The sequence below is a fragment of the Equus quagga genome, chromosome 4, assembly GCF_021613505.1.
Source record: "Equus quagga isolate Etosha38 chromosome 4, UCLA_HA_Equagga_1.0, whole genome shotgun sequence".
Lineage (NCBI taxonomy): Eukaryota > Metazoa > Chordata > Mammalia > Perissodactyla > Equidae > Equus > Equus quagga.
Window position 1 is genome coordinate 127,049,509 of NC_060270.1, and position 23,459 is coordinate 127,072,967.

Sequence of the window (23,459 nt, forward strand, 5' to 3'; positions counted from 1 at the left end):
ATACTTCAAACTGACTAAACTGGAAATGGGAGTGGGAGGAAGAGTCTGTGCCTTAACAAACCCCCCCAGGTGATTCTAGATATGAGCTAACCTGTGAGAATCAATGTCTTAAGGGAATTCTGAATAAAGTCCACAGGTAACACTAAACCACACATTAACTAAGAATCACTAGTAAATCAACAGTTCATCACCTTAGCTTCATACTTGGATCACCAGAGAGCTTTAAAAATGCCTGGGTCCCACTCCAATATCTGATTTAATGGTTCTGGGAGGTGAGTAAAGCCTGGGCACTGGGATTTCTAAGAGACTCCTAAGAGATTCTAAAATGTAGCCAGGATTGAGAGCCACTGACATGCAGGATTACATTTTCAAAAGCTAGAGTTCACTAAGAATCTTAGATTCAGCAAAGTTTGTAAAGGAGACATGAAAAGTTAGCCTCCCAAACCAAGATACATACAAAATCTCACTACAAAAAAAAGGGCTGGTTCACATCCAGTCTATACATTTTTCTCTTTCAAACTCTACACAAGATGTTCATATCACTATTCAGAAAAGTGTTTTAATAAACAATTTATTAAATATGTACTGAGCATTCCTAGTTGTTATGCGAAAGTTAAAAAAAAGGCATGATGATAGTCCTTGCCGTTACAGACCATTCAATATAGGGGAGCAAAATTTACTAGCCCAAAATGTGTCTCTATGGCTTGATTTTTTTTTTATTTCTCAGGTTGTCTTTAATAACTACTCCCACTTTCCCTCCACTCCCCCATCTCTGTCCTCCACTCCTAAAATTACGTCATTTTCAAAACGTTATATAAATGGAACCATACAATATGTAACCTTTGGCGATTATGCTAGCTCAGCATAATTCATCCAAACTGTTGCTTGTATCAATAGTTCCTTCCTTTTTATTGCTGAGTGGCATTCCCTGGTATGTATGTATCACAGTTTGTTTAACCATTCACCTGTTCAAGGTCATCTGGGCTGATTCCAGTTTTTGGTTATTATAAATAAAACTGCTATAAACATTTGTATACAGGTTTTTGTGTGTGAACTTAAGTTTCCATTTCTCTGGGATAAATGTATGGCTTGATTATTTTTAAGAACAAAAGACTCAGGAAGAAACTTCAACCTTATCCCTAACTACCTAAAAGAACTTAAGATAGAAGGCCTCTTCTAGGAAGGAGCTGTCACCATAGCTAAATATAGCATAATGTGAACCAGGTGTGGTAGACAAGGAGGAACCTAGTAAGGCCCATTTGATCAAAGTCCTCTCCATGTCTCTCTGACTATGCAAGGCATGGCAATCATTTGTTTACCAAACATTTGCTGTTCCATCTCCACATGAATTGCCTTTCTCCCCTTTGAAATCCCAAACCACAACCCCCAATATCCTCCTATGTCTTTAGCTTAAGATGGTATTTAAGGTGGTAGCTTTGGCAATTTACTTAGTTTTGTTTGATTTTCTCCTGTTATTCTGTCTCATGTCAATTTAATTCTTAGTCAGAAGAATCTGGAAGGATAGAGGAATATTTCTTCCTCTTCTACACCATCTAATACACTTGAGCATATTTCATATTAACTAGCAATTAAAGTATAAAAGCCAAATTTGGAGTACAGATTGAATTCATTGAGTCAATGGAGGAAGAAATCACATCTAATCATAGTAGTATTTAAGACTGTCAAAAAATAGTGTAGAATTTCAGTCTTTAAGGATGAATTAGATATAGAGTATATATGGGACATGTAGGTAGGCAGACCTGATGGGAGAAAAGATACACAGATTTTGGGGGTGGGAGGGTTGACAATATGTAATACAAAAGAAGCTTTCTTATTGAGGGGTTCCTCATCTGAACCACAGAGCGCTGCAAATGACTTGACTACTTTTTCAATTTTCCCAAAAACAGTACATAACTGGTACCATTCTAGAAGCGCAGGACAGAAATAGGAGAGAAGTTAACCATTACATTCAACGGATGCCTGAGAACACTGGTTCTCACACTTAACGTGACTCAGAATCACTTGGAGGGCCTATTAAAACACATGCCGCTGGGCCCCACCCCTAGAGTTTGACTCTAGGGGTAGGGCCCAAGAATGTGTATTTCTAACAAATTACCAAGTGCTGCTGAGACTGCTGGTACAGGGAAAACACCTTGAAAACCATCGACTTAGGGCACTAAGACAAATCTTGGTGGTATTCTGGTTAAGAAAGGCAAATATAAAGTATATTTTCTTTTTTTTCTTTTTTTTAAAGATTGGCATCTGAGCTAACAACTGTTGCCAATCTTTTTTTTTTTTTTTCTGCTTCCTCTCCCCAAATCCCCTCAGTGCACAGTTGTATATATTTTAATTGTATATATGTTAGTTGTGGCAATGTGGGACACTGCCTCAGCATGGCCTAATGAGCAGTGCCATGTCCACGCCCAGGATCCGAACCAGTGAAACCCTGGGCCGCCGAAGCAGAGCACACGAACTTAAAACCACTCGGCTACAGGGCCGGCCCCTATAAAGTATATTTTCATTTTCATTTTTAAAGTCATTCATACTCTTTAAAGTAAATACAGAAAACAGACCAGCAGAAAGAAGCAGCATCATCCTTACTCCCTCTATTCAAGACAACAGTATCTTTGTTTTACTGCAGTCTTCTCTTTAGAAATAAATGGAGTATTCTTGGCTGTAACATACATAAGAATGTGTACAGACACTGTACCAACCTATACATGTCCTGGAGGGCAAAATGCATGGGCAATTCATCCAGATGTGGTATGCTAGGGCAATAATAGTTCTTCTCAAGCTCCTATGAAAAGAGGAAAGTTCTGCCCACTGACAGCACGAAAGGGCAGTTCCTTGATCCTTTCATATCAAAACCACTCTTATGTTATTAAATTTGAGCGATCTCTTGGTCAACTAGATCAAACATTTACTGAAACAGTTCCAACAACGGTATGTCAGCAATATATTTTCCAAGTCCTTTCATTTCTGAGAATATTTTTGTTTACATTTATACTAAATGACAACTTGGTTGGGTAGAAAACTCTTGGCTCTTAAGTATTTCACAACTTCCTCAATCCATTGACTTCTGGCAATTTTTTATTTTGTTATTACACTAATAACAAAGTCTGAAACCAGAATGACCTGACGTTCCTTTGTACGTAACCTGTAGTCACTAACCACCTCTTCATCCCCACCTTGGAACACTTGAGCAGTTGTTTGTTTTTTCTTAAAGCCTGTAATTCAAAAAAACTTCTGTGAACTTTTGTCTAGGAATGCTGATCTCTTTTCATTGATTTTTATCTGGAATGCTGTGTTTCCTTTAATTATACATACCATGGGTTTGAGAGTTTTTGTTTTTAATTAAATAAAAGAAAGTCGTCTTTAATTATATCCGATCATCATTTCCATTCCAAATGCTTGATTTACCTTCCATGGAATATTTATCATTCCTTTGTTGAGTTCCCAGTATCTTTCTTTCACATTCATTACCTCAAAACGTTCATTCTCATTTTTACCCTAGTCTTTTTTTGGTGAGAGCTTCTCAGGTTTGTCCTCCACAGATACAACTTTATTATCTGTAATATTAAATTCAAATTCTTCTAATCTATTGTCTTCAAAGTGGAATGTCAGTTCTGCTACTGCATTTTAGTGTCCAGTCACCCTTCCTTATGTTATCTATTCCCCTTTTCAACCTGTTGCCCTTTCAACTGAGCTTGTCTCCTTATGGGCTATCTCTCCTATTTTACTGGGGCCATCTTTTTACATGTTATTATGTATGCCCCATACTTTTTGTTTTCATTTTTTTCCTGGTTCTTTTCACATTCACAGGGCAGCTCTTCCTTCAATGATTCAGATTATTTTCCTTCCCCTTGTTCTGCAGTGGTTTTTTTTTTTTTCAAGGAGTTCTTATTTTCCCCATGTTACTACTTTCTTGACAAAGCACAGTCAACTCATGCTTAGTACCTGCCAACAAGCAGAGAGGTATAGATTACCCTTAATCCTGTTTCCTAACCATAGCTGCTAGTGGAATCCCTTCTCAAAATGATATGCAAGATCCAAGCAATTCCCAGTGCCCAAGAGGCTTCACCTAGTGTGGTTCTACTAGAAAAAGAGGGGACTTCTTGTATTTTCAGTGATTAAATCTCTGAAACAACGAACAGGTGGAATTTTTGAAATTCCACCCTTTGGCCTCCTACTACCTACCTACATCCTATATTTTGCTGGACTGAAGTCCCATTCTGACCTCTCACTTTAAAGGTTTGTCTTTAATATAGTCAGTGCCATATGATTTTATCACTTTTTCTGTAATTATTTCACTTTTTTCTCCAACTCCCTATCAAATTATTCAAGGCCAATGACATTTAAGACTTCTTTGTAATAAAACAGATGCAAAATAAATACTTGTCAACTGATAGAAATGTAGTTTCAGAGAACTTCATAAAGTATCCAAACACTTTCACTAAGGTGAGATTTTGTGCAACAGATACGCTTTAGGGAACCACATCCCCACTATTCAGTGTCTCAAAAAAACTCAACATTCCAGTTTCTTCTCTAAAGTCGGAAGCAATCAGCTAAAAAGTAAAAAACAGCTCTACATTAAACAAAAAAAGATTGTATCAGTTCTGTTGGCTTAAAAAAGTGTACTAATTCAAGAAGCTAAAATAGCATATAACATAATTAAGAACATATTCTTTTTGGGTGGAGCTATTCTAAAAGGGCTATAAGCACGTATTATATCCCAAACCTGCAAGGCTCCATCCAAAACCCAAACATGATTTTGTTACACAGAATTCTATTGTATTACACCCATCCCCTCACTTCAATGATGAGAGTAAAACAGTCTACTTACCCCACCCATTGTAATTCCATGAATAAGTGCAACATACGGCTTCCGGTAAGAAGCTGAAAGAAATAGAGCTGTACTTAGTTGCAATGTTTAAAATCAATTCACTTTTTCCAAAAATCACCTTACACAAATTCTGAGTATTTTCCCTAAGAAATTTTTGCAAGAAATATCAAGACTAAATGTATGACTTGTAAAATATGTTTTTTTTAAATGTCAATCCATACACAATCCTGATCATCTATTCATTATTGTTTAACAACTTAATACTTCAACTTGAAATGAATGAAAGCCTTGTAAAACTCAGCTATTGAGAAATATAATTGACATTTGCCTTACAAGCCACTGATGTTTATGTAAACAAATGGGAAGATTTTGTCTTTTTTATGGCTGAGTAGTATCGCATTGTATACATATACCACATCATCTTTACCCATTCATCTGTAGAATGGCTCTTGGGTTGCTGACACATCTTGGATATTGTGAAAAGTGCTGCAATGAAAATAGGAGTGTATAAATCTCTTTGAAATGTTGACTTCAAGTTCTTTAGATAAATACCGAGTAGTGGGATAGCTGGATCGTATGGTATTTCAATTTTATGAGAAATCTCCATACTGTTTTCCATTGTGGCAGCACCAGTTTGCATTCCCACCAGCAGTGTATGAGGGTTCCATTTTCTGCACATCCTCTCCAACATTTGTGATTTTTTGTCTTAGTAATCATAGCCATTCTGACAGGTGTAAGGTGCTATTTCATTGTAGTTTTGATTTGCATTTCCCTAATAATAAGTGATGTTGAAATCTTTTCATGTGCCTGCTGACCATCTGTATATCTTCTTTGGAAAAACGTCTGTTCATCTCCTCTGCCCATTTTTGGATTGGGTTATTTGTTTTTTTTGTTATTGAGTTGTATGAGTTCTCTCTATATTTTGCAGATTAACTCCTTGTCATATATACGATTTTCAAATATTCTCCCCCAATTGGTGGGTTGTTTTCTCATTTTGTTCATAGTTTTCTTTGCCCTGCAGAAGCTTTTTAGTCTGATGCAGTCCCATTTGTTAACTTTGTCTTTCCTTTTCCTTGCCTGAGCAGACATGGTATTCGAAAAGATGCTGCTACGACCAATGTCAAAGAGTGTATTGCCTGTTGTGTTCCACGAGTTTTATGGTTTCGGGTCTTACAATCAAGTCTTTAGTTCATTGTGGTTTAATTTTTGTTTATGGTGCAAGATAATGGTCTACTTTCATTCTTTTGCATGTAGCTGTCCAGTTTTCCCAACCCCATTTAGTGACAAGACTTTCCTTTCTCCATTGTACGTTCTTGGCTCCTCTGTCAAGATTAACTGTCCATAGATGTGTGGTTTTTATTTTTGAGCGTTCAATTCTGTTCCATTGATCCACACGTCTGTTTTCGCGCCAGTACCATGCTGTTTTGATTACTGTGACTTCATAGTACATTTTGAAGTCAGGGTGACACCTCTAGGTTGTTCTTTTTTCTCAGGATTGCTTTGGCTATTCAAGGTCTTTTGTTGTTCCATATAAATTTTAGGATTATTTACTATATTTCTGTGAAGAATCTCATTAGGATTCTGACTGAGATTGCATCGAATCTGTAGATTGCTTTAGGAAATACAGACATTTTAACTATGTTTATTCTTCAAATCCATGAGCATGGAATACCTTTCCATTTCTTTATATCTTCAATTACTTTCCAAAATGTCTTAGAATCTTCAGTGTATAGATCTTTCATCTGCTTGGTCAAATTTATTCCTAGATATTTCATTCTTTTTGTTACAATTGTAAATGGGATTGTATTCTTGGCTTCTCTTTCTGCTAGTTCATTATTAGTGTATAGAAGCACACCTGATTTTTCTAAGTTGATTTTGTACCCTGCAACTTTGCTGCAGTTGTTATTTCCAACAGTTTTCTGATGGATTCCTTAGGGTTTTCAATATGTAGAATCATGTCATCTGCAAAGAGAGAGAGTTTCATTTCTTCCTTTCCAATTTGTATTCCCTTTATTTCTTTTTCTTGCCTAGTTGCTCTGGCCAAAATCTCAAGTACTATGTTGAATATGAATAGTGAGAGTGAGCACTCTTGTCTTATTCCTGTTCTCAGAGGGATGCCTTTCAGTTTTTCACCATTAAACAAGATGTTGGCTATGGGTTTGTCATATAGAGCCTTTATTATGTTGAGGTACTTTCCTTCTATACCTATTTTATTCAGAGTTTGTATCATAAATGGATGTTGGATCTTGTCAAACGCTTTCTCTGCGTCTATTGAGATGATCATGTGATTTTTAAACCTCATTTTGTTAATGTGGTGTATCACACTGATTAATTTGCAGATGTCGAACCATCCCTGAGTGACTGGTATAAATCCCACTTGATCATGGTGTATGATCCTTTTAATGTATTGGTGTACTTGGGTTGCCAATATCTTGTTGAGGATTTTTGCAACTATGTTCATCAGCAATATTGCCCTGCAAGTTTCCTTCTTTGTGCTGTCCTTACCTGGTTTTGATATCAGCGTAATGTTGGCCTCATAGAATGAGTTAGGAAATGCTTTGTCTTTTCAATTTTGTGGAATAGTTTGAGAAGGATGTGTATTAAGTCTCCTTTGAATGTTTGGTACAGTTCTCCAGAGAAACCATCTGGTCCTGGACTCTTACATTTTGGCAGGTTTTTGACTACTGTTTCTGTCTCTTTACTCATGATTGGTTTTTTTCAGATTCTCTATTTCTTCTTGATTCAGTTTTGGGAGGTGGCATGAATCTAAGAATTTATCTATTTCTTGTAGGTTATCAAATTTGTCGGCATATAGTTTTCATAATATTCTCTTATAATGCTTTGTATTTCTGCGGTATCCATTGTAATTTCTCCTCTTTCATTTCTGATTTTACTTATTTGAGGCTTCTTTTTCTTAGTGAGGTGGCTAAGGGTTTGTCAATTTTGTTTATCTTCTCAAAGAACCAGCTCTTACTTTCATTGATCCTTTCTACTGTTTTCTTAGTCTCTATTTCATTTATTTCTGCTCTAATTTTTATTATTTACCTCCTTCTGCTGACTTTGGGTTTTGTTTGTTCTTTTTCTAGTTCTGGTAGGTGTAGTTTAAGATTACTTATTTGAGATTTTTCTTGTTTGTTGAGGTGCGCATGTATTACTATGAATTTCCCTCTTATAACTGCTTTTGCTGCATCCCGTAAGAGTTGGCATATTGTATTTTCATTTCATTTCATGCCTCCAGGTATTTCATAATTTCTCCTTTGATTTCTTTGCTGATCCAACGGCTTTTCAGTAGTGTTATATTTAGTCTCCACATATTTGTGACTTTCTTAGCTTTTTTCTTGTAGTTGATTTCTAGTATCATAGCATTATGTTTGGAAAAGATGGTTGATATGATTTCAACCTTCTTAAATTTATTGAGGCTTGCTTTATTTCCCTATATATGGTCTATATTTGAGAATGTCCCAAGTGCACTTGAGGAGAATGTGTATTCTGCTGTTTTTGGATGGAATGCTTTCTGTATAAGTATTAAGTCCATCTGATCAAGTGTTTCACTTAAATCTACTATTTTCTTGTTGAATTTCTGTCTCAATGATCTATGCATTGAGGTAAGTAGGGTGTTAAGGTCCCCTACTATTATTGTGTTACTGTTAATTTCTCTCTTTAGGTCTGTTAATAGTTGCTTTGTATACGTTGATGCTCCTGTGTTAGGTGCATATGTATTAACAAGTGTTATGTCCTCTTGGTGGAAAGTCCCTTACATCATTATATACTGACCCTCTTTGTTTCTCATTGCCTTTTTTATCTTGAAGTCTGCTTTGTTTGATATAAGTATGGCAACATCTGCTTTCTTTTGTTTGCCATTAATTTGGAGTATCATCTTCCATCGTTTCACTCTGAGCCTATGTTTGTCTTTACAGCTGAGATGTGTTTCCTGTAGGCAATATATTGTTGGGTTGTGTTTTTTAATCCATCCAGTTACTCTGTGTCATTTGATTGGAAAATTGAAAAATTATACATTTAGAGTGATTATTGACATATGAGGACTTAATACTGCCATTTTATTTCTTGTTTTCCAGTTGTTCTACATTTCCACTGTTTCTCTTCCTTTGTTTTTTCTGACTGCCATTTCAGTTAGGTCGTTTTCTGTGGTTGTTTTCTCAGTTTTCTCTTTATTCACGAATTATGGTTCTGCTTTGGTTTTTCATTTAGTGGTTACTGTGAGTTTTGTATAAAAGATCTCGTAAATGAGATATTATGTTTTCTGTTAGCCTCTTATCTCCATTAGCCTAAGCAGGTTCCATCCCTTCCCACTTGCCCTTCTGAGTTGCTGTTGTCAAAAATTCTGTTTTGTGTTGCAAGTATGTGACTAAGTTGAAGTGTTTATAGTTATTTTTGATGGTTTCCTTCCCTTTATATTTTAAGTTATAATTATTTGCTACCCTGTTCTGAAATAGAACTGCAGTTTTCTGATCTTGTCTATTTATTTCCTTGCTAAAAGCTTTGTAGACTTTTGCCTTTTTGTTTCAGGTAAGAGGGCATCCTTCATCATTTCTTGTAGGAGAGGTCTAATGGTGATGAACTCCCTCAGCTTTTGTTTATCTGGGAAAGCTTTTATTTCTCCATCGTATGTGAACGATAGTTTCGCTGGATAGAGTATTCTTGGCTGAAAGTTTCTGTCTTTCAGTATTCTAAATATAACATTCTGCTCTCCCAGCCTACAAGGATTCTGCTGAGAAATCCACTAAAAGCCTGATAGGGGTTCCTTTGCAGGTTTTTTTTCCTTCTGCCTTGCTGCCTTTGCTATTTTTCTCTGTTGCTGACTTTTGCCAGTCATATGCCTTGAAAAAGGTCTTTTAGCACTGATGTAATTATGAGTTCTATTTGCTTCATGTATTTCTAAGTCCGGTTCCTCCCCCAGGTATGGGAAGTTCTCAGCTATTCTTTCTTTGAACAAGCTCTCTGTTCCTTTCTCCATCTCTTCTCACTCTGGAATGTCTGTAATTCTTATGTTGCTCTTCCTAATTGGGTCAGATATTTCTCGAAGAATTCCTTTTTTAAAAAATCTTAGTTTTCTGTACTCCTCCACCTGAAACATTTCTATATTTATATCCTGTAAATCACTAATTCTTTCTTTTTTAAGGATTCTGGATTATTTTCTATCTGATTGTGTTCTTCATATCCAGAATTTCTACTTGATTTTTTTATGGTTTCAATCTCTTTGGTGAAATATTCCTTCTCACTAATATCATTCCTGAGTTCAGTGAACTTTGAGTTTTCTTGTAACTCGTTGAGTTTCTTTATGACAGGTAATTCTCTGTCATCTAGATTGTAAATTTCTCTGACTTCAGAGTTGATTTCTGGAGACTTGGTCAGTTTCCTTCTGCTATGAATTGCTGCTGTAGTTTCTCATAGTGGTTGATGAACTAATCCTTTGCCAGTGTATTTGTAGTAGTATCAGGTTGCAGGTTCCACCTGCTACCACTCTGGGGAAGGAGGAGCTGTGTTTCTGACCCCACCCCATGTGCTAGAATTTGTGGGGGTATGGTGGGCACTCGCACCACCCAGGAAAGTGTTCACACATGAGCTCAGGGCCACCACCACCACTTCTTACAGTTGTGCTGGCCACCGCACTTGGTGAGCAGGGCTCCTTCATGGAGCCCAAGCCCTAGGCCATTCATTGGAACTGCAGTGGCACAATGGGCTCCCCTACCAGGTGGGAAAGTATTCACACATAGGCTGAAGGCTGCCACCACCTATTCTTACAGTTTTGCCAAGGAGCATTCTCACTTGTAGGACCGCCAGGAAATGGTAGAGGAGTGCTCATGTATCTCCACTACTTCCTGGTGGCCCAGTCCATTCATGTTCAAATGTATAGCTGCATGGGTCTCTCAGGCATCCTGTTGTGCTCTTTGGGAATCCTCTGTTGGTCAATGAATATCCATTTAGTTGAAGTTCAAAGAGGGAGAGATAAAGGGAAGAGCTCCCTCCACCAGGTTCCTTACATCACTCCTCCAAACTCTCTTTTAAAACTTATTATAGGTTTTCTTCCATCTCCTTTCTGAGACTTGAAACAGTATATCAAGAACTTCCTGAAAATGTCATCACCCACATACACACACATGAAAATTGAGCACGTCACAATAAAAAAAAAAAAGAGAGAAACCTTAAGCTAAGGATGGCTAACCTGAGTCTTTAATGACATTACTGAGCTGCCACATCAGTCCAGGACTACCAACCTCTAGACTTCTTGAGCAAATAAACAAACCTTTATCTGTTTAAGTCACTGTTAGGTATTCTGTTACTTGCAGCTAAATTCTTTCCTAATTATATATGTAGTAAAAGTATAAATAAACAAGAGATTATCCAGATGTAAGATTAACAGTTCTTATCTCTGGATGATAGGCTTTATCAGCAATTTTTATCTCTTTTCCTTTTTGTAGTTTCCAAATTTGGTCTCATTAACATGTAATAACTGTGTCAACAGAAAAGCTATTTCCAAAAAATTCACTTCTAAACTATAATTTTTCTTGATAAGAATTTCATGAAACACAAAATAATATACAAAGGTCTCTCAGGAAGTGAAAGGCAACTGTTGCACAGTTCAGATGTGCTGTGTTAAATATACAGAAATTAGGTAGAAAAATTAGTCAAGCCATATAATTAGCCAACCTATGCCTTAGAAAGACATGCTTGAACAAACCATACTCTCTATAAATAATGAGTAAGTGGGTAATGAAATCACTTTTCCTTACACTTTATAGTATACCTGACACTTGGGGGGAAAAAAGCATTTCTATAAGCCAGAAATAGTCAATTAGAAAATGTAATAGGAAGATAGCCATTAAATGTAGTAACAAAAGAAAATAAACTACCTAAGAATAAAACAAAAAAAAAAAGAAATAAGATCTTTATGGGGAAAGTTACAAAACATTATGAAAGGAAATGAAAGTCAATCTCATGAAAATGTTCTAAAACTGGTTTATGGTGACGGTTGCACAAGTCTACCAAAAATTATTGAATTCTATACTTGGAATGGGTGAATTTTATGTTATGTAAACTATAATTCTGTAAGTTTCTTTCTTTAAAGTCTACAGGAATAAACAAATATGCCACACTCATGGATGGGAAGACTCAATAGAAAAGATATCAAATCCCCCCAAATTGACCTAAAATTCATTGTCAGTCCAATCAAAATCTCAATAGAATCTTTTGTGGAACTAGACAAAATAATTCTAAAATTCATATGGAAGACGAAAAGTCCAAGAGCATCCTAGCAACCTGTCCCACCAGACAGGGACATATCTTAAAGCTATAATAATTTGGACACCGTAGTTTTAACATAAGTGCTACAGACAAATAGACCAATGAATAAGGTAGCCGAGAAAAGGACCTGGTCAAATATAGGAACTTGAAATATGACAGAGGTATCATTAAAGTTAGTGAAGAAGGCACAGACTTTTCAATAAAAAGACATTGCAACATTTGGCTTTCTAGCTGGAAAATAAAAGTTAGATGATGTCACATGCAAAAAACCTCCAAGTACATTAAAGAATTAAGAGTATAAAGAAATAAAATATTCAAACTACTAAAAGAAAATAGAACATCTTAATAACCTCAGTGTTATTAAGTGGTTTTTTTAATGCAAAAATCAGAAATCATAAATGGGAGAAGAATGGAAACATTTTTATTTCATCTCATGAAATAAAAACCTGTATATACCAGAAGATGAGTGAAAGTAGCAGACTGAGAGAAATGTACTTGTAATGTATATAATCTATAAAAGTGAAGAATCCAAAATATATAAATACCTGCAAGATCAGTAAGAAAGACAAATAATCCAATAAAAAGATGAACAAATGATAAAATTGAAAAGAAAATCTAGATGATTAACAAAAGAAAACAACTACTACTTAAAGCCACAATAAGATATTAAATATGCGAAGTTTAATGACAAAAAAGGATGAAAACACATGTAGAAAATGAAGTCTTGCACTATAGAGAAAAATTTGGAAAAAAAATTGAAGATGTACAAACTGTATGACTGATCAATTTGGCTTCTATTATTTCTAGAGAAACTTTTGCACACGGAAATTAAGAGGGCACATATAAAGGTGCAACAATGTATATTAGCAAAAATTTTAAATGACCTGAAATATTCATTAATGTAGAATAGATAAGTAATGTGGGGTATATTCACAATATTAAACAATATAGAACAGTTACATTCCATGTTATTAAAAACAAAACATGGAGGCTAGCCCAGTGGCATAGTGGTAAAGTTTGTGTGCTCTGCTTCAGCAGCCCAGAGTTCACAGGTTCAGGTCCTGGGTGTGGACTGAGCACTGCTCGTCAAGCCATGCTGTGGTAGCATCCCACATAAGATAGAGGAAGATAGGCACAGATATTAGGTCAGTGACAAGCGTCCTCAAGCAAAAACAGGAAGATTGGCAACAGATATTAGCTCAAGGCCAATCTTCTCCACAAAAGAAAAAAACAATTTATGGAATGGTATATATGGTAAGAGAATATTTATGTAAATTTCAAAAACACAAGGTAATACTATTTTTGTTCGTAAATATATAATAAAAATATAAAGCATGACCTAGTAGGATACACTACAAATTAATGACAATGGTTTCCTCTGAGGAGGGATAATGACTGCTTCTGGAGAAAGAAAGAAATGGCAGTGAGGAACGGTAATTTTACAATTTGTAGGATTATATTCCTTTTAAATCAACTTTTAAAACATCAAGCAAAAATAAATATGAGTGCTTATTCATTCTGGGCTGGTGGGTACACAAGTATCCATTATATTATTCCCTGTCATCTAGCCTGAAACACATGCTTCACTAAAAGTAAAAGTACTGCTTCACTTCAGGTGCAATCTGGAATGTCAACTATAAAGAAATTTTCATCCCAGAACTCCTCAAGAATTAAGAAATCATACTTCACTTTGTAAAGAAAACTGAGATCCAAGTTTTTTGTTGTCCAAGAAAACTAGCCATATGATCAGAATCCATGTTTTCATATTGAGTGTATGACAAACAGTAGTTTACTATAGCCTACTAATGTTAACATGTGAATTGTTCTGAATGAGCAGTCAGAATAGTTTATTCCTGGCATATAGTATACAAAAGAATAAATAAGAATGTCTATTGATTCTGTGTCAAGATGGCAGTGTAAGAGTACGCTGAACTCACCTCCTCCCATGGACACAACAAATTTACAAACTACTCTTGGAACAATTACCCCTGAGAGAGAATTGAAAACTGGATTAAAAAAAACCCCTCAATATGAGAGAGTGCCAACTGAGGTGGAAGACGCAGAAATTCCTTTCTTGAGAGCAAAATGCCACCTTCTAGCCGCAGCACTTCATGGTCGGCCAGGAGCAATCTTAAGGTAGGAAGCTTTTCCTGCAGGAGTGGGGGATCTGAGAAGGGGAGCTTTACAACAATAAGCAGATTTTACACTGAGCACAACTGAGAGAAGTGTCATAATATCTGGCTTTGCTGGCTACTAACAACAATGGGAAATAACCCCAGAAAAGCTATCAAACTTAAGGGAAAGAAAAGCCTGCTCTTAAAGGGCCCACACACAAATTTATCCATTTCAGAAAGTAACCTGAAATCACCAGAAAGAAAGGTGCACAGTCCTTTGGTGAAAAGTGACTCACTTGACAGGCTCTGAGCCCATCTCAATGAGAGGTGAGACCTCTCCAAGCTGGGACCACCTCCCCAGGGACTGAGACACTGGTGGCAGCCATTATTGTGACCTAGTACAGGGGTGCTAACCCAGATGCTGGCTGATGCCATCTGAGTTATTTCCCTGGCATGTTAGCACAGGAATATGGCCCAGCTATTACAGCACTAATTTAATCCAGCTCACCTAAGGCAGGAAGCCCACCCTGGGAACTGGCCCCACCAAACAGCAAGACCTCAGGCAACTTGTGGGCCCACATAGGTAGGGTGTGTGGGACCTCTGCAGTGGGGTGTGTAGGTGCGCCTCTCTGGAGCAGGGCGTGAGTAAGGGGTGGGCATGCATTTGTAGAGTGTGTGGGGCCTCTACAGGGAGGCAAGTGGGTCCACTTCAGTAGGGCGGGATGTATGCATGGGGCAAGACTGTGTTGACAGGGTGTGTATGCCTTCAGATAGCGGGGCTTGTCAGGTGCAGCAGACTTATGCCTCTCAAACAGCCACATAGGGGATCGGCCCCACCTTGCAATGCCTGACACAACTGAGTGTTCCCACACTTGGGGCCTGCGTACCCAGTTGCACTACTGAGAGCTGATAACAGCCCTGCAGGCTGGAGGCCTACAAAGCTGTAAGCCCTGGAGCCTGGCAACCAGCCACATTGGGGGCCTACTCACTTAAGAGAAAAACTGTAACAGGAATGTGCTATTAGACCTTGTAGCCAACTGTGCTGAGGGGCACCTCAAGCACAATAAAGTGACTGAAGGGACCACAGCAGCCAAATGCAGCTGAGCATTACAACCAGCTGGTCAGGGGCACAGACTAGCCTTCTCAGGCACCTGCAGCAAAAGAAAGTCTGCCACAACCAATGGACACATGTAGCCCACACAGAGGACAATCCTGGAACATTTGGAACTGGTGACAAGAGGGAAACACACTGCTGTGCCTCATAAGTCATCTCTTTCTTACAGCCAGATCATCAAGATTAGGAGACATAGCTAATCCACCTAATATATAAATATAATCACAGAGAAAGAGGCAAAATGAAGACACAAAGGAACATATATCCTCAGAAAAAGAAGTAAACAAAACAGAGATAAACAATCTACCTGACAAAGAATACAAACTAATAATCATAAGGAAGCTCACTTATCTAGGGAGAAGAATGGATGAACTCAGAGAACTTCAACAAAGAATTGGAAAATATAAAAAAGAACCAATGAGAAGTGAAGAATACCATAAGGGAAATGAAAAATTAACTAGAGGGAATTGATAGCACAGCAGACAATACAGAAGAATGTATCAGTGAGCTGAATGAAAGATAAGAGGAAATCATGCAAACAGAACAGATAAAACAAGAAAGGATTAAAAAGAACAAGGACAGTTTAAGGGACCTCTGGGACAACATCAAGTGCCCTAACATCCATATCATGTGTGTCCCAGAAAATGAGAGAGCCAAAGGAGCAAAGAAGCTATCTGAAGAAATAACACCCGAAATCTTTGCTAATCTAAGAAAGGAAACAGATATCCAGGTACAGGAAATACAGAGAGCACCAAACAAGATAAACCGAAAGAGGCTCACAAAAAGACACATTATAATTAAAATGTCAAAAATTAAAGATAGAGAGAGAATCCTAAAGCTGCAAGAGTACGGCAACAAGTTAGAGACAAAGGAAATCACATAAGGTTATAAGCTGACTTCTCAGCAGAAACCTCACAGGCTAGGTGGGAGTGGCACAAAATATTTAAAGTGCTGAATGGGAAAATCCTACAGCCAAGAATACCCTACCTGTGAAGGTTATCATTCAGAACAGAAGGAAAGATAAAAGAGTTTTCCAGACAGGCAAAAACAAAAGGAGTTTATCATCAAGAAACTAGCCTTAGAGAACTGCTAAAGGAACTTATTTAAGTGGAAAAAGAAAAGACTGCATACAGGAATAAGAAAATTATCACAATAAAAGCACTGATAAGGCAAATATACAATAAGGGTAGCAGATCAACCACCTATGAAACTAATATGAGAGTCAAAAAACAAGTGTACTAAAATTATCTATTGCCATAAGATGGTAATGGATACACACGCACAAAAAAGAGTTTAGAAATGATATCCAAAACACAAAATGTGAGAGGAGGGGAGTAAAAGAGTAGAGCTTTTAGCAAGAGGACAAACATAAGAGACCATCAACTTAATACAGATTGCCATATACGTAGGTTATTATATAGGAACCTCATGGTAATGACAAACCGAAAACCTATAATAAACAAAAAATTAAGAGAAAGGAATCCAAACATAATACTAAAGAAAGCCATCAAATTACAAAAGAAAAGAGCAAGAAAAGAAGAAAGGTACAGAGAAGAACTACTAAAAAACACAGAAACAGAGTAACAAAATGGCAATAAGTACATTCTTATCAGTAGCTAACTTAAAGGTCACTGGACTAAACTCTAAAAAGGCACAGGGTGGCCAAGGAGATAAAAAAACAAGACCCATATATATGCTGCATACAAGAGACACACTTCAGACCTAAGGACACTCACAAACTCAAAGTGAAAGGATGGAAAAAGACACTCCATGCAAATGGCAATGAAAAGAAAGTTGGGGGTAGCAATACTTACATCAGGCAAAATAGACTTTAAAACAAAAACTGTAACAAGAGACAAAGAAGGGCACTACATAATGATAAAGAGAACAATCCAACAAGAGGATATAACACTTGTAAATACGTATGTACCCAACATAGGAGCACCTAAACATATAAGGCGATTATTAACAGACATAAAAGGAGAAACAGACAATAATACTAGGGGACTTTGGGGCCAGACCTTAGGCCGAGTGGTTAAGTTCGCATGCTCTACTTTGGCAGCCTGGGGTTTCCCTAGTTGGATCCTGGGCACAGACATGGCATTGCTCATCAGGCCTTGCTGAGGTGATATCCCACACCTACAACTAGAATATACAACTATGTACTGGGGAAAAAAAGAAGAAGAAAAAAAGAGGATTAGCAACAGCTGTTAGCTTAGGTGCCAATCTTTAAAAAAAAGAAAAATGGTAGGGGACTTTAACCCTCCACTGACAACAATGGCTAGATCATCCAAACAGAATTTCAATAAGGAAACACAGACCTTAAATGACACATTAGACCAGATGTACTTAGCAGATATATACAGAACACTCCAACCAAAACAGATATATACAGAACACTCCAACCAAAAACTGCAGAATACACATTGTGTTCAACTGCACATGAACATTCTCAAGGAGAGATCACATATTAGGCCACAAAACAAGTCTCAATAAATTTAAGAAAACTGAAATAATACTAAGCGTCTTTTCTGACCAGAATGGCATGAAACTAGAAATCAACTACAGGAAGGAAATTGTAAAAGCCATAAATATGTAGAGACTAAACAAAATGCTACTGAACATGAACTCAGGCCACAAAGAAATCAAAGTAGAAAGAAAAACAATACCTGGAGACAAATAAAAATGAAAATACGACATGCCAAAATTTAAGGGATACAGCAAAAGCAGTTATAAGAGGGAAGTTTATCACCATAAGGGCCTACTTCAACAAACAAGTAAAGTCTCAAATAAACAATCTCACAGTGCACCTAAAGGAACTGGAAAAAGAAGAACAAACAAAGCCCAAAATCAGTAAAGGAAGGAAATAAAAATCAGAGGAGAAATAAATGAAATAGAGAATAAAAAAAAAAATAGAAAAAATCAGTGAAACTAAGAGCTGGTTCTTTGAAAAGATAAACAAAATGAACAGGCCTTTAGCTAGACTCACAAAAAAAAAAAAGAGAGAGAGAGAAGGCTCATATAGATAAAATCAGAAAAGAAAGGGGATATTACAACAAACACCTCAGAAATATGAAAGATTATAAGAGAAAACTATGAAAAGCTATATGCCAACAAACTGGATAATTTAGAAGAAACAGATAAATTCTTAGAATCATTCCAAAACTGAGTCAAGAAGAAATAGAGAATCTGTATAGACCAATAACCATTAAGGAGATAGAAACAGTAAAGAAAAACCTGCAAAAAATAAAAGTCCAGGATGAGATGGCTTCCCTGGTGAATTCTACCAAACATTCAAAGAAGACTTAATAGCTATGCAATCAAACTCTTCCAAAAAAGTGAAGAGGATGGGAAGGATCCTAACTCATTCTATGAAGCCAACATTACCCTGATACCAAAACCAGGTAAGGACAACACAAGAAAAGAAAATTCTAGGCCAGTATCACTGATGAATATCAACACAAAAATCCTCAACAAAATACCAGCAAATCAAATACAACAATACATTAAAAAGGTCATATAGCATGATCAGGGAGGATTTATTCCAGGGATGCAGGGATGGTTCAATATCTGCAAAATCAATCAATGTGACACATCACATTAACAAAATGAAGAATAAAAATGCCATGATCATCTCCATAGATACAGAGAAAACATTTGACAAGATACATCAATTTATGATAAAAACTCTGAATAAAATGGGTATAAAGGAAAGTACCTCAACATAATAAAGGCCACATATTACAAACCCACAGCTAATATCATTCTCAATAGAGAAAAATTGAAAGTTATCCCTCTAAGAACAGGAACCAGACAACAATGCCCACTTTCACGACTCTTATTTAACATAGTATTAGAAGTCCTAGCCAGAGTAATGAAGCAACAAAAAGAAACAGAAGCCATCCAAATTGGAATGGAAGAAGTGAAACTGCCACTATTTGCAGATGACATGATTTTATATATAGAAAACCCTAAAGAATCCAACAAAAAACTTTTAGAAATAATAAATGAATATGGTAAAGTTGCAGAACACAACATCAACATACAAAAGTGACTTCTATACACTAACCATGAAGAATTAGAAAGAGAAATTAAGAATACAAGCCCATTTACAACTGCAACAAAAAGAATCAAATACCTCGGAATAAATTTAACCAAAGAGGTGAAAAGACTGTACACTGAAAACTAAAAGACATCATTGAAAGAAATTGAAAAAGACGCAAAGAAATGGAAAGATATTCTGTGCTCTTGGGTTGGGAGAATTAACACAGTTAAAATGTCCATACTGCCTAAAGCAATCTACAGATTCAATGCAATCCCTATCAAAGTTCCAATAACATTTTTCACAGAAATACAACAAAGAGTCCTAAAATTTATATGGAACAACAAAAGACCCCAAACAGCCAAAGGAATCCTGAGAAAAAAGAACAAAGCTGGAGGTACCATACTCCCTGACTTCAAAAGATACTACAAAGCTATAGTAAGCAAAACAGCATGGCACTGGCACAAAAGCAGACACACAGATCAATGGAACAGAATCGAGAGCCCAGAAATATACCCTCACATCTGTGGACAGCTAATTTTCAACAAGGGAGCCAAGAACATACAATGGAGAAAGGAAAGTCTCTTTAATAAATGGTGTTTGGAAAACTGGATAGCCACATGCAAAAGAATGAAACTGGACCATTATCTTACACTACACTCAAAAGGGATTAAAGACTTGAACGTAAGACCTGAAACCATAAGACTTCTTTAAGAAATCATAGGCAGTATGCTGTTCAACATCGGTCTTAGTAGTGTATTTTCAAATACCATGTCTGACCAGGCAAGTGAAAAAAAGAAAAAATAAACAAAGGGGACTACAGCAAAGTAAAAAGCTTCTACACAGCAAAGGAAACCATCAACAAAATGAAAAGTTAACCTAACAATCAAGAGAAGATATTTGCAAACCATATATCTGATGAGGGGTTAACAGCAAAGCTATATAAACTACTCATACATCTCAAAAACAAACAACCTGATGAAAAAATGGGCAGAGGGTATGAATAGACATCTTTCCAAAGAAGAAATACAGATGGCCAACAGGCACATGAAAAGATGTTCCACATCACTATCAGGGAAATGCAAATCAAAACTACAATGAGATATCAACTCATGCCTGTCAGAATGGCTATAATCAACAAGATAAGAAATACCTGCTGGAGAGGATGTAGAGAAAAGGGAACTCTCATATACTTCCGGTGGGAGGGCAAACTGGTGCAGCCACTATCAAAAATAGTATGGAGATTCCTCAAAAATTAAGAATAGAACTAGCAAACGATCCAGCTATTCCACTGCTGGCTATCTACGCAAAGAACACGAAAAGACTAGTGCATAAAGACATATGCACTCCTATGTTCACTGCAGCATTATTCACAAGAGCCTAGACTTGGAAGCAACCTAGCTGCTCATCAAGGGATGAATGGATAAAGACAATGTGGTATACATACACAATGGAATACTACTCAGTGATAAAAAAAAAAGAAAGAAAAGGATGAAATCTGGCCATTTGTGACAACACAGATGGACCTTGAGAATATTTTGCTAAGCAAAATAAGTCAGAGGGAGAGTCAAATACCACATGATCTCACTCATAAATAGAAGATGACAACAAAAAACACCTAGAAACAGAGATTGGATTTGTAGTTACTAGAGGGCAAAGGGTGAGGGAGGAGGGGAAAATGGGTGATTAGGCACTTGTGTATGGTGATGGATGGTATTTTGTCTTTGGGTGGTGAACATGATGAAATCTACACAGAAATCGAAATATAATGATGCACACCTGAAATCTATATAATGTTATAAACTAATGTTACGTCAATTAACAAAATGAATATAAAAATGTATTTAAACAAATAAATAAAGTCATTACCGGTCTAAAGAAGGCCTAGTGATTACATTTTTAACAATTCATACTATGCAGCTTATTTCTTGATTCCATTTTGAAAGCCCTCAGCAGAGCACACATACCAATATAATTGTTCAGCATATATTCTTCTCTGAAGAAATATTGAAGTATCTTCTGGTTTTTATTTCCAACTTCTGAAATTGCTACCAAAAAAAGAAAGAAAAAGAAAGAAAGGAAGAATTACAAATCAAAAGAAGTGTTTTACAGTCAATACAGGCAAATAGAACAACTTTAAAATATTGTGATATTAAGCAACAGGGGGAAATTCTAGAATAATTTATTAAAATTTTGAGGTTGCCCACACCACAGATAATATTACAGTTAGCCCCAGATGCATAGTCCAATGTCAAAACTTCCGGGCAAAAATGTTATTAAGAACTTCTTAGAAAGTGTTACACTTAAATTAGAAGTTATATATTGCTACCAAAAGCATTTTCTTTTGTTTGTTGAGGAAGATTAGCCCTGAGCTAACTGCTGCCAATCCCCCTCTTTTTGCTGAGGAGGACTGGCCCTGAGCTAACATCTGTGCCCATCTTCCTCTACTTTTTATATGTGGGATGCCTAGCACAGCATGGTGTGCCAAGCGGTGTCATGTCCGCACCCAGCATCCGAACTGGCGAACCCTGGGCCACCGAGAAGCAGAATGTGCACACTTAACCGCTGCGCCACAAACGCCCCAAAAAGCATTTTCTTTTGATTGTTTTCTGCAGCACCTGAAAAAACATTTGCTGGATATACACATCCTCTGGCAATATATCTTAACACAAAGTACATTTATACATACATACACAGAGAAATATATGCATATGTGTGTACACACACACAGTTCTATAGTATCTTCCATCTAGTTAAGTGTTTCTGCCACATTCATTTCACCATGAAACGTTTCTTGAGCATCTACTAGGTACTATGCACTGTTTTAGGTGTTGCAGATAACAAGATGTCAGTGTAAGATGGGTGCCCTGGAGTTTAGACTAATAAGACAGACAGACTATTAAAATACACTCTTTATGCTATGCCCAGTGTAAGGCTGGGATACTGTAGGAACGGAAGCATGAGAGAGAGAATTAAAGGAAGGCTTCCCAGAAGAGATAAGAGTGAGCCAAATTCAAACAATAGGTAGGGATTTCCTAGTAAATGACAGGGAAAAGTTCCGAGTAGAGGAAGGAACACCAAGAAAGTCACACAAGCAAGAATGAATGAAACCAAGAAATACACAGTTTTAAAGGACTAAAGGAGAATGGTAAAAGGTGAGGATAGAGAGGTAAATGAGATAGTAATATCCTTATTTATTAATAATATCAATGGCAATATAACTTCTGAAAGTCATTGCCATAGCATACTACTGCCCAGTTTAATAAACACGTGCTCAGTAAATATCTGAATAATAAATACTAGCAAATAGTTTCATTTCTATTGCAATTTCCCATTATCCAGAGTTCACATCTACTTGTACTCCTACTCTAGTCAATGTTAAGACTGCTTTCAAAGCTTTCTCTTCCATATACTGTAAGCTTAATGCCTTTGCTGTCCTTAAGCCCTATGAGAATTACCGACTAAAATAAAAATTAAATGCATAATATACATATTTTTTCTTTTATGGGAAAGAGTTTCATAAAAATTGTGGACTATTTGCATTTCTATACACCAACAACAAACTAGCAAAAAGAGAAATCAAGAATAAAATCCCATTTACAATCACAACAAAAAGAATATCTAGAATAAATGTAACTAAGGAGGTGAAAGACCTATACACTGAAAACTATAAGACATTGTTGAAAGAAACTGAAGAAGACATAAAGAAATGGAAAGATACTCCACATTCACGGATGGAAGAATTAACCTAAAGCAATGTACAGTATTCAATGCAATCCCAACAACATTTTTGAAAGAAACAGAACAAAGAATGCTAACATTTGTATGGAACAACAAAAGACCCTGAACAGCCAAAGCAATCCTAAGAAAAACAAAACAAAACAAAACTGGAGATGTCACACTCACTGATAGCAAAATATACTACAAAGCTATAGTAAGCAAAACAGCATGGTACTGGCACAAAAAGAGACACACAGATCAATGGAACAGAATCAAGAGCCCAGAAATAAACCCACACAAATAAGGACAGCTAATCTTTGACAAAGGAGCCAAGAACATACAATGGAGAAAGGGAAGTCTTTT

General features: G+C 36.6%; 1 protein-coding gene across 2 annotated transcripts in view; it reads right to left on the reverse strand.

The window, feature by feature from the left end:
* Positions 1-23,459, reverse strand: part of LOC124238561 (3-hydroxyisobutyryl-CoA hydrolase, mitochondrial) — a 95,652-nt gene that overhangs the window by 49,426 nt on the left and 22,767 nt on the right. For both annotated transcript variants that reach the window (XM_046659642.1, XM_046659643.1), the window contains 2 exons: positions 21,344-21,424; positions 4,844-4,896 (listed from right to left, as the gene is read on the reverse strand). In XM_046659642.1, coding sequence (XP_046515598.1) covers positions 4,844-4,896; positions 21,344-21,424 — 134 coding nt within the window. The remainder of the gene's footprint in view (positions 1-4,843; positions 4,897-21,343; positions 21,425-23,459) is intronic.